Genomic DNA, 12,566 nt, shown 5'->3' on the forward strand with positions numbered 1-12,566 from the left:
TCTTGACCTCATTTTACTGTCAAAGAGAACTCGGTAGTTGGCACTCAAATGAAATGTTGTTGTTCCCTGTTGAATATAAGAACTGCAGTACTTTGGCATTTTATTTTGATGATGAGATAACCTTTCAGTGTATTCCACATATCATGGGAATCTTAGGCTTGTCTCACAAATATGTCTAGGTTACTTTAATCATTTATCTGTGCCCTATATTCTGTGCTTGAGTCTCCAGATAATGTCATCAGAGTGAATGTGACCAGGTATGTAGTACATAGTGGCATGTGAGGCAGGAGGCGTTCACATACGAGACCTGGAGCTAATCATACGGTCTGTGGCAATTTATCCTTTCAACCAATGGGAGAAGTTGGACATCTTACAGAAAATATGGGAAGTGAATTACTGAAAACGCAAGCAATTGCCTGAAAGCTACTTGTGTAACCAGCCATGTTTTACTGAGCTCTGCCCTGCTAATGTTTATGTTAGTGAACTGTATCCAGTGTCAGTTTTCTGTTGGATTTGTAAGAATGTTGTCATTCTCTCTGCTCTTACCTCCTCCTCATCTGGCAGCAACACACCAAAATGAAAGGCAGACTTTGCATAAGTCTCCAAAATATTTCACTTGTCTAGAAACATTTATCTGAGGTAGGCAGAAAGCTCACACAAGAAAGTAATAATCTCAGTGGGGTTTTCTGAAATCAAGCAGCTTTGTCACAAGATCCTTATTAATCTACTGCATATGGGATGTTGGAAATCCCTTTGTTATACTAGAAATTAGTATGCTTTAGGATGAATAGTGAAACAAAGTCAGTTGCATCTGTTCTTTAAGCTGCCATTTAGTGTAATATTGATTTGTTTTAAAATAATAATCCAAATCCATCTGGCCAAACTCCCAGAATAAAGAGATGGAAGATTGCTGGATATCAAAAAAAAATGTGTGCATTGACAGAGAAGGAGACTCAGAAAAGGCACTGAAATAAAACAGAAAATTACATCTTTAAAACATTTAAAACATTTGTCACACAATTTTTAATACTGGTGAATAAATATTTTAATTATTATGAATTATTCTTAATACATGGTAAATGCATACTTGAACTCAAATACATATTGTGCAATTTATAAAGTGGATAAAATGCAATTTAAAATTAATGCAGATTTTCATAAATAGAGATGTGTTTTGTGCAGAACTAAAATTTCTCTAGTCTGTAGGACTTGATGTTTTTGCAAAGGTGAAAGTATATAGTGAGTGCTGCACTGATTTGCAGAAGATATTGTCTTATGGGTAAAAGCTGCTCTGGAGTCATGGATTCTATCACTGACCATGCTGCATGGTTTCTGTGTGGTGCTGGAAACCCACCTTAACCAAGTCGTCGAAAAAATTAAGAAATAAAAAGCCTGTGCTCATGTCTCTTAACTAAAGGTGTTTTTACATCATGGCATATTACATAAACCTAACTTTTCAGATGAATTTATTTTGTACTTGAGTGAAAATCCTTCTGTTCAGACCTGATCTGTGTCTTTCAAGCTGGGCCCTGTAAAAGCTATGAGTTTTATTCTCTTCGTTGCTGTTCTTTGACCTTTGGGAAAAAACTGGTTCCACAACGACACAAAAAGTAAGAACTTTGCAGTTACTGGTTAGGGCACTTAACAATATTTACTCTTAAGTATATGCTGAGCTTTTTCAGTTTCCTGCTTTCTTCCCATTTTTCTCTGCATCTTTTAAAAAGAATAAATACATTTTTCTTGAGGCAGAAGTTTGTGGTGATGGTATATCCACATACTATTGAAGAGAAGTACCTTTTCCGTATTCTGACATAAAATACACCACAGATTGTTAAATACATGGAAGAATCAGTGGCTGCACCTTAAAAGGCACACACCAGAACAGTGGGAAATTTCAGCCTTCACCCTTCTGTTCCATGACCCCCAGACAGACAGTGGAAACAACAGTACAGTTCTTTCCCCTCATAGCCGTGTCTGAATTAATTAGTTAAGTCCTGCTTAGGAGGTGCATGGGTACTACTATAATGATGAGTCCTCAAGAAAAACTGGGTATAAACTGGTAATTTTCTTTCTAGGGCAGCATTTAATGAGTGAAGTATAAACAAGCTCCAGTATACACAGTGACTGGCAGCTAATGTCCGTGTCACTGTCAGTAACATAAGGAGGGCTGATTTCTTTCTTCATGCTGCCCTACCCTGATGTGGAGGTCACATTTACCCACCTCTTGCAGTTATCTCTGAAGACATAAATTAAAAAAAATTGAAATCTGTTTATAAAAATCAGCTGAGAAATGAGCATTTACTGTGTATTACTTGTGTCGTTTTCTTTAAAATACCTCCAGACCTTAGTAATTTCTGAAGTACATATTAAACCAACATGTACATGATTTGCCAGTTTTTCTTGAAGTTTTTGGTTAATCATCTTCGCACAGGAGACATCAAAACCCAAAGTATACTCTCTTTTCTGAATGATTAAGCCAGACTTCCCAGAACATTTCACTAGCAAGTAGGGCCATGACAGTCTGCTAACAACGAACTGAAAGGGAAATACATAGCATCCATCATCTGCGGGAAAAAAAAAACGGAAAAAAATGGGAGAAAGAAAAAGTGATGTCCCCAAAGATGTGATGAGAAAAGGAAAATCCAAGATGCAACTCAAAAGAAATATAGGTTATTTTGATGGGGTAAGTTTTATTATAGGAACAATTGTTGGGGCAGGGATCTTTGTTTCTCCCACTGGGGTGTTAAAGCATTCCTTACTCAACGTTGGCGTTGCACTAACGATCTGGACTGCGTCTGGGCTGGTTTCTCTGATGGGTTCCCTCTGCTATGCGGAGCTGGGAACTGCTCTGCCTTTCTCTGGAGGAGAATACAGCCACATTAAAAGAGGCCTTGGATCCCTGCCTGCTTTTGTGTTTATCTGGACGTCAACAGTTACCAAGCCAGCATCGAATGCTGCTCGAGCTTTGCTGTTTGCTGAATATGCCACCCAGCCTTTCTATGGTGCTTGTCCTGCGCCAGAAGTGGTGAAGAAATGCTTGGCCTTGGCCGTTCTCTGGTCCCTGGGGATTTTGAATGGCCGCAGCGTTAAAATGGCTGCATGGGTGCAGACAGTTTTCACTCTGCTGAAGATGATGGCCTTGTCTGTAATTGCCATCGGTGGCATTGTTCTCCTTGTTGGCGGGAGAAGGGAGAGTCTGTTGAGGTTTGAGGACGCATTCAGCTCAGAGATCCCCGGTGCATCACAGGTTGCCGAAGCCTTCTTCCAAGGACTGTATGCTTACGGTGGCTGGTGGTCCCTCAATTATATGGCAGGTATCTATTCCTCTTCTTCAGATTTTGTTCTCCAGTTGCCATTCTTAAGTTCATCAGCTCATCTTGGTAGAATCCGTCTCTCCTTCATAACCATAGGGTCTCTGACATTCTGTACAAGTCCTGTATTTGTTGAGGCTGTTAAAAAAAGTGTTTTTCCTCTCTAAGGAAGTTTCTTGCTTCTTGTGAAGTCTCCAGAATCAGACTGACATTTCCAGAGGAGTACAAGTAAAATCAAAACGGTTAACTTAAAATTTTGTGCGTGAACAGATTTTTTTTCATACCTCAAAAAGCTGCATTTTGTCTTTCTCAGTGTCAATGCAAGTGCATTATTAGAAAAGGATTAAGATATCCATGCCAAATTATGTGCACATTAAAACCAAACCAAAGAAAAGTAATTGATTAATTTGTATTTAAATATCTGTACCTTCTCTTAGGTTATGCAGCTGATTTGTATGTGGAGAAATTAATTTTGAATTGTGTTGTAATACAGTAATATATAAGATGGTCAGTAGTCACTTTCTTGGGAAAATGAGAGTTTTGCACAGGAAGTGAAGAAGAATCAAAGGGAAGTGGTATAAATAATTTTGTATAATCTCTATTCAAAGATTCAAAACCTTTTCAAATATCTATTTACTTACCTTATTGTGTACGTGATGACACAGTAATAAATAGAGCAGTTTCTGAAAGCTGCAGATTATGTTCCTGATACTAGTTATGCATGTCTCAAGTTAGTGTTTTACAGTATCATCAGATTTATAGAATTAAGTTATAAGCAAGTGGATGTTGCTTTTATATCTTTGACCCTATTTATCCATTGCCTCTATCACATGTAAATCATTAAATAAATTGTGTGAAACGTATAACAAAGTTCAGTGGTGAGCACAGTGTGAAAATGGGATTAATGTTTAAAACAATGACTGTTATTATTACAGTCCAGCTATTACAGCATTAACAGTATGCTGCAGTAGAAAAGTTGATAAAAGTCAGCAAAGTATATATTTAAAGTCTTAGTATTTCCTTAAAGGCAAGCATTTAGCTTTGCAAGCCTAAGACAATACAAATTATGGGTAAAATATTACTTTAGTTTCTGGTTAGTTAGCAGTAGCAATAAGTACCACACACTGGGCAGCACAGCTGTTTAGACAGATCCAACCTACGCAGTAGTCCCCTTCTGAACTGAATTGCCTATTCTTCAGCAATAACTTCATTCCCATGAGCTGCAGCTAAAGCATCAGGTGCCAGCTGGACAGCAGGACTGCAGCAAACAGCAAGACAAATGGAAAGATAAATTGAAATTGGCAGGTTTGGTGATTGTCCTCGTCTGGTCTCAAAATTACCAAGTGTATTTCCTACATTTGAAATAAATCCCAAGTTCTCCTATAGTCTGTATCTGGATTCTTCTGTTGTGCCCATTCAGTCCCTCTGTCTCTGTGCACTACAGCCAGTGCTAATGCAGGCTCAAAGCTGGTGTTCTGAGCAGGAAACAAATTATATTTGAGGGAGGAAAGGGAGTTTTGTGTCCTAAAAAGAGCTAAGTAAGCTGCGCATTTGATTTTCCACTTCTTCCCCCTTGTGAGTTATTTGTTGCTAATACTTGGGAAGTCGTCTGTAAAAGCTGAGAGAAATAGGAGGGGGAGAGGGAGCAAAAGTGAATGGCTGGAGTGGAAGGGATAAAAATACTCATTTTGACTGACATGAGGATGAATTACTTTGCTTCTGGAAACCAGGTCAATCTTTTGCTGGGACTATCACATGGTCAGGAATGCATGCCAGTGCTTCAGTTGTTTAGCTGCAAAACTGAAGTTATTTCTTATTTGGTGAGGGTAGTTTTAAGCTAAGATGCCAGGCTTAGCACTAAACATTTTTCTTCCACCAGCATTGCCTTGGAAGAATCATAGAATAGTTAGGGTTGGAAATGATTTTAAGATCATCTAGTTCCAACCCCCCTGCCATGGGCAGGGACACCTAACACTAAACCATGTCACCCAAGGCTCTGTCCAACCTGGCCTTGAGCACCACCAGGGATGGAGCATTCACAGCTTCCCTGGGTAACCCATTCCAGTGCCTCACCACTCTCACAGTAAAGAACTTCTTCCTTACATCCAATCTAAACTTCCCCTGTTTAAGTTTTAACCCGTTACCCCTTGTCCTATCACTGCAGTCCCTAATGAAGAGTCCCTCCCCAGCATCCCTATAGGCCTCCTTCAGATACTGGAATGCTGCTAGGAGGTCTCCACACAGCCTTCTCTTCTCCAGGCTGAACAGCCCCAACTTTCTCAGCCTATCTTCATAGGGGAGGTGCTCCAGTCCCCTGATCATCCTCGTGGCCCTCCACTGGACTTGTTCCCACAGTTCCATGTCCTTTTTATGTTGAGGACACCAGAACTGCACACAGTACTCCAAGTGAGGTCTCAAGAGAGCAGAGTAGAGGGGCAGGATCACCTCCTTCGACCTGCTGGTCACGCTCCTTTTGATGCAGCCCAGGATATGGTTAGCTTTCTGGGCTGCTAGCGCAGATAATCAAGAGCAGAATACAGCTGGGAATGACCTTTTAAAGCTACTGCATTGCATGTATTCTGTCAGTACCTTCAGTCCCTCCTGTTACTTTTTCTCTAGTTCCTGATACAGGAACAAAGAAAAGGGTTTTGTGCAGGAATAGGAAAATACACTCAAAAAGTTCCAGATCAGGACTCATGAGGTGATATGACAGTAAATAATTTGACTTTAGAGTATCACTTTTAAGCTAGTGATTTTACGGCTGCTTTAATGTTTATTATCAAATCAGTTTTCTAATGTAACTCAAATACTTGTTTAATCAAATCAAAGATGTCAGTCCTTTTGTGATTTTTTTTTAGTCAGTCTGTCAGACCTCTCATCCATCCCTCCTTCCAAGATAGTGAGAAAATATAGCTAAATAAGAAGAGAGAAAAAAAAAAAAAAGGTTTAGACTAATAAATCCTTTGAGAACCACTGCAGAACAACACAAGCAGTGTAGCTCAGCAGCTGTGATTAGGGATTGGAGCAGGGCTTTGGTATTGGTCTCATGAAGCTCTGTGCAGATTCACTACTGAAACACACTTGCAGAAGCTACACTGCTTGCTTTATTAGTCTTTTTAAATTGTATTTTTCAGAGGAGATGAAAAACCCTAGCAGGAATATCCCTTTAACTGTGATGACTGCTGTTCCTGCAGTAATGGTTTTTTATTTACTGGTGAACATCTCATATCTGACTGTCCTCACACCTAAGGAAATTGTCTCTTCAGGTATGGTGTTTTTTTTTTTTTTTATTAAAAATGTGTTGTCCATTAGCATACCCATCTGATGTAAGTTTACTAGGTTTGGGTTACTTCTCCTCATCTGACTTCACAGTCCAGAAGTTTGAGCTTCGTTCTAATTTTTAACAGAGAATTCTTGTTTAATTTTACTGTATGACGCAAATTGGACTGAATACAGACAGATGTTATTAGGTGTTGAAAATTTTGGCTTTTACCTGCACTGTCTAAAAAGAAATCAGAATTGTGTTAAACCCTGGAATATCAGGTGAAGATCAGGTCTCTGCTGAGTATAGAGACGGCCTTTGTTTTCCTGTAGTTTTAATCCTCTCTCCTCCTTCCTTCCTTCCATACCTGGTGGTTCAGGCTAAAGCCATTGTTTAGGAGGTGGACAAGGCTGGTGTGATAAGTAATATGAAAAAGACTGGGCACAGTAACATAGCCATCTTGTGTGTGTATAATTTATAGTAAATACTGTGATTCCTTAGAAGAGCCTAGACAAAAGTCCAGTGTATGTAAAGCCTCTCTCAGATCCTGTACCAGTACGCTGTCCTTGAAAAGGTCTGAGAGGAGCTGTATTTGTCCTTGATTGTCCAAACAGCAGCTTTTAAATACCACTCTAATGAGGGTGAGCTATCAGACCTTGCCTTCAGGAGTGACAAAAACCAAATCCCCTGGGAAAACATCTCAATAGCATAAATGGGAGTGGAGTAGCTGTCACTCAGCAACCTCGTATTATCACTCAGCCATTGTCAGGCTACCTGCTGGGAGAGATGGATACATTTGCAGACCCATCCTACAATGAAAGAGGCAGAGTATCTGCGCATAGCAGCTGCCCAGCTGGCATGACCAGCTCCAAACATACTAGGGGAGCTGTGCTTGTCTGTATCAGGTGAGGAGATGGCCTTAACATTATAATGCTTCTTTCAGTCATTGCTGTGAGTTGCTGTTCCTTCATTACATTTTTTTTTGTGGTGTGTGTTTTCCCCATCTCTAAACACTTCCTATGCTGTGCAGATCACTGCAGGACCTATATTCCTCAAGGCAGTTGGTTATAAAACCACTAAATATTATTCCTTGCTACAGTATGGGCTATAGCTAATTTTTAAACAATATTGAACATCCGTCATTCAGAAATAATCTTTCACATTTCCCAGTTTGACCCAAAGCAAAACCTCATTAATTACACACTTGCTGACCCATCTCTGTGCATACATGCGCTGCTTGTGTTGGCAGTTTCCTAACAGTAGATCATGTCACTACTGTGGCCATGCTGGGGACTTCATTTTCTTTGCCCTCATGGCCTTGCCCATGTGCGTATGTTTGTGATGCATGGGGGTGAGGTGCAGCTTTCTCCCACTGGGCAGTCTGTTATTGTGGTATGTTTACATGGCTTGCTCTGGCAGGCACTACTCCTTTCTTGCTGTCATCCCTTCCCTCCCCTGGAAATTTTTAGCTCCTTTGTTGGTAGGATTAGGTTAGTCGTGTTTGACTACTGTAACAAAAAACAGGCATTGCTGGTAAACAATAGGTATTGTACTTTAAATTTTGTTTCTGTTGAGTCTGCCCGTAATTCAGAACATGGTACCTACACTGCACTAATGCTTTGCTTTCTTGCAGTTGCTGTGGCAGTCACTTGGGCTGATCGAGTGATCCCCTCTGTTGCCTGGATCATTCCTGTCTCTGTTGCTGTCTCAATATTTGGTGCCCTCAACAGCAGCATGTTCACACTAGGTCGTTTAAGCTATGCTGGAAGTCAGTCAGGACATCTACCTGTTTTAATGTCCATGCTTAACATCCATTCCTGTACTCCAGCACCAGCCATGATTTTTTCAACCACCATTGCATCCATTTTTATCATCCCTTCTGACCTTATTATGTTAACAAATTACTTCGGATTTTCTGCCTGGCTTATGACTGGATTGACTTGTGCAAGCCTGATTGTACTTCGATACCGGGAACCTCATCTGCATCGCCCGTACAAAGTAAATGGAAAAAGCTACAAAGAGTATTTGCAGATTTTTTTGAGTCATGGGTAGTGTGCAGAAGTTGCAGAACAAGTGCAAGTCAGAAGTGGATAGTCACTACAAAAATACAAATGATCAGTGTTTTAGAACCTTACTTAAAACGTTTGCTTTACTGTAGACAGAAAAGAAATGAGCAGATGATCTCTGCCCCAGAGACCCTGCACTTGAAAACAAGAGTTGGATATATGCAGAATGGGGGATATGTGCAAACAACATTGAAACTGTACTAGTGTGGAGCAGTAACCAGAACAATGTGGCATCCAGACTGGCTATTCATGGCTAGTTAAACCTTGATCTACTCCACTCTTTCCTGATGGCACCACAGACATTAAGGAGAGGTTTAATTTCCTCTCAGTCCAGCTGTTAGAAAGCTGTGGTAGAAGTGTATGCTTATTGTGAAGGCTGCTTTTAGGCACCCAACCCTGAGAATCTTTTAGGAGCCCATAATATCATATGTAGACAAATGATTTTCAGGTACTGCCTATCTCACCCTCTTGATGACAGAAGGAGCCTGAACAAGTGTTTTAGAAAAGATGCCTATTTTGTAGGCAATTTGAGGTCAGATGAATCTTGTCCTGGGTGAGATTGCAGCAGTAGGATAAATGGTACACTAGTGTGGCAAAGAACACATTATTACTCTTATGAAGGCATAAAATCACAGTTGGTCAGTTTATTTCCTAAACCATTATTTTTTTCTTTCTCTTGCAGGTGTTTCTACCAGTTCCGTTTGTGATGGTGGCAATGTCTTTCTTCTTAGTTTTAGCTCCCATAGTCTGGTCTCCAAATCTGCAATATGTTTATGCTTTCCTGTTTATGCTGGGAAGTCTTATTGTTTATCTGCCTTTCATACATTTTAAACTGCATTTTTCATTTCTTGATAAAATTACTTGCCACTTACAGCTCCTGTTGGAAGTCTCCCCTGCCAATGGATCTGCTGAGGGCAAATGTGAATAATGGCAGGTGTTTAATCCTGGTACAACTGAGAGCCCACAGAGGATTTTGTTTAACTGAAACTGTAGAAGGCAGAATTTAGATGATAGGTGTGATATACAGATGTACATGAGTGTGCATGCGTGTGTGTGTATGTATATAGATAAATATACATATATGGCATACATGTGTACATGCACTTATATGTATGTATACATGCACTTGTATGTATACATGCTGGTATATATATGTATGTAAATATATGCATTTTAATCTATAGACATTAGCATAATGAGTTAATATCTATATATCTTTATGTGTACATGTGTCTATCTACAGGTACGTAGATATATATGTACACTTATTTAATAGGTGCAAAGAATCTCTCTCAAGCTGGTAAAATCTGTAGAGTTCTCTCCCTTGCTCCTGAAGACGGAATTGCTCGTTGCATATATTCTTGCAATAACAGAAAAATGACTTAATTACAGCACAAATTATCAATACTATTATCTAATAAATGCGTAAGTACATACTAAACATTGCCATTATGTAAATATACTTTTTGATTCCAAATGAAATTGTCTGGATTATTTTTAGTTCATAGTAGCTCATTTATTAGCACTTCTGTTTTTATAGGCTTTATACTTCTGTTCATCTGCTACCTTTTTTGTCTGAATTTATTTTTAATAAAAACCTTTGAAGAACATAATAAAATTGACTGAGACCTTTTTTATTCCCAAGCAAACTGTACGTGGTGCATTTCAGCTATTCTAGAACATGACATACAAATTCAGGGTAAAATGTTGCAAAGCACCTAATAAGGCAATAAGAATAACTTATTCTATTCATCACAGCAATAAAACTAAAGGTATCTGGATTGTTTGCATCTTAAGATTAATATTGCCTTATTCCTTGGTTTCCTTTCAGTGCTGTTGAGTAATAAGAGCTTTTTTTAGGCCCCTCCCTTCCATTTTAATTTTGTTTATGAAAGCAAGATAATTTTTTTTATATTTACACCATATAGTTCATTAATTTTTTAACTTAGAAACAAAGAACCAGTACACAAGGAACATCACATACTAAAGTGATTAATCTATTGATATATGCTTATCTATTAAAGCTCAGCAATACGACCAGTAGATGGCTCCAGACTAGCATCTCTCTTAAACCATGACATTCTGGGTTGCTGGATATATTGGTGAGAGAAAGTTTTACAGAGCATTGCATTGTAACACAGTAGAATGAAGAAAAATCTTGCTGGAAGATTCAATTCCCTGATATATCAGAAATTTAGACATCAGAGTAATAAAGACTTTATACAATAAAGACTATATATAGCTATCCAGAGTATGGGGTAACCATTAAGAATGCTAGGAACCAATTGAAGGTTTAAGGGGATTTGACTTTGCACTAGAACAAGCCCCTGAATGAAAAAAAATACATGAAGAAAGTGGCTTTTCTCACAGCTGGTAATGTATACAGAATGAAAATTTGAAATAAAAATTAGACCTTTTAAAATGCTGTAGGAGCAAAAATCCATGCAATTGAAGTTGAAGTGAATACAGCTGAGCCAGAGAGTGGATCCTGCTGAAAGCAAGGCAGGAATCAATGTTTAGTTTCACTTAATATTGCTATCAGAAATAACGTTTCTCTTGTTATTTAAATTAAAAAAAAAATCACAAGACTTGCCAGCATTTTATATGAGTAATATTTTAAGAACTGAATTCTAGTGCTCATTAAATGGAAGGAAAGATTTTACTGTGACTAAAGCACCAGTCGGGGATTTGTAAATGCAGGTATGGTGCCTGGCAGTCTTGATCAAGTCACTTATTTAAACCCATGTTTTAACAGGTAAATAAAAACAGGAGTCATAAAAAAAAAGTGTAAGGGGCAATAATATTGTATTGTAGACCACATGGTTAGAAAAATCAGACATCAGGGGGATGTTGCTCAACTGGATGTGTAATTCCCATGTAGTTTCATGTCAGTATATCTATTGAGCTTGTTTATACACCTGAATTCCATAAGGGGCTGATTACCTAGTGAATATATATATCAGGGTATGTTTGGGTAATTGGAGCATATACTGATTAATGATACAAACTTCAAATTTGGAGGTTTAGCAGTTCAACAAATTAGGGAACTCAAAAGTCCCAATGAAATGTAATATGAAATAAGTTGCACCTATGGAACAGGTTGCCCAAAAGAAGTGGTAAATGCTCCATCCCTGGCAGTGTTCAAGGCCAGGTTGGAGAGAGCCTTTGGTGACCTGGTCTAGCGTGAGGCATCCCTGCCCATGGCAGAGGGGTTGGAACTAGATGATCTTAAGGGTCCTTTCCAACCCTAACCATTCTATGATTCTATGATTCTATGTATCTTTTTTTAATACAAAGTAGTTAGTTTTTCCTTTATAAAAAAAATCTAGGAAAAGGCACATAAACAAGCATGTACATACCCCACAGTTTAATGATCATTGCCAAAGGATCAGCAAAGATAAAAAGATAACAGATCAGAATTAAAACTGCCTGAGCAAACTTAACCTGCCCCCTCTGCGAAGGCACCTTACAATGGCCTTTGGTTATCAGATCATAAAGTATTCTTTCAATATACCCTTATCCCATTTATTGGATGGAATGGACGGCATCCAGATAGTTCGCTGTTATTTTCTTCCCATTTCTGTGTGTGTGACCTTGCACTTCATTTATCACTCTCTGCTCAGATGCTGTTCTTGATAAACATTATTAATTTCTTTATTTCTTTCAGACTTTTCTAAGGTGTTTCTCAGGTCAGCATCTGAGCACTTCGCAGCAACCACTGATTTGTCTTTATTCTCATGAGTTGAATCAGTGGTATCATCTTTGCTTTGCAGAAAGTAAATTAAGCTGATGTGTCGGTTGAATAACAAATGAATTTTGTTGCTTTTCCAGAGATCGTTCAGTTCATATCAACCACCATAATGGAGAACCATTGATGGAGAATCCGGTCCAAAGTCTGAATTCTGGGCAATATTCAAATTCCTTAAT

General features: G+C 38.7%; 1 protein-coding gene across 1 annotated transcript; it reads left to right on the forward strand.

Annotated features, from left to right (window-relative positions):
* The first annotated feature begins 2,548 nt into the window (after positions 1-2,548).
* On the forward strand, positions 2,549-9,752 carry SLC7A13 (solute carrier family 7 member 13). The gene is made up of 4 exons (XM_061448199.1): positions 2,549-3,314; positions 6,446-6,577; positions 8,207-8,571; positions 9,322-9,752. The coding sequence occupies exons 1-4, from the start codon at positions 2,591-2,593 to the stop codon at positions 9,565-9,567; spliced, it is 1,467 nt and encodes a 488-aa protein (XP_061304183.1). The 5' UTR covers positions 2,549-2,590; the 3' UTR covers positions 9,568-9,752.
* The last annotated feature ends 2,814 nt before the right edge of the window (positions 9,753-12,566 follow it).

This window comes from Pezoporus flaviventris, unplaced genomic scaffold, assembly GCF_033815535.1.
Source record: "Pezoporus flaviventris isolate CSIRO_AGI_PZ_B2104156 unplaced genomic scaffold, CSIRO_AGI_Pfla_v1 ptg000007l, whole genome shotgun sequence".
Taxonomy (NCBI): Eukaryota; Metazoa; Chordata; class Aves; order Psittaciformes; family Psittacidae; genus Pezoporus; species Pezoporus flaviventris.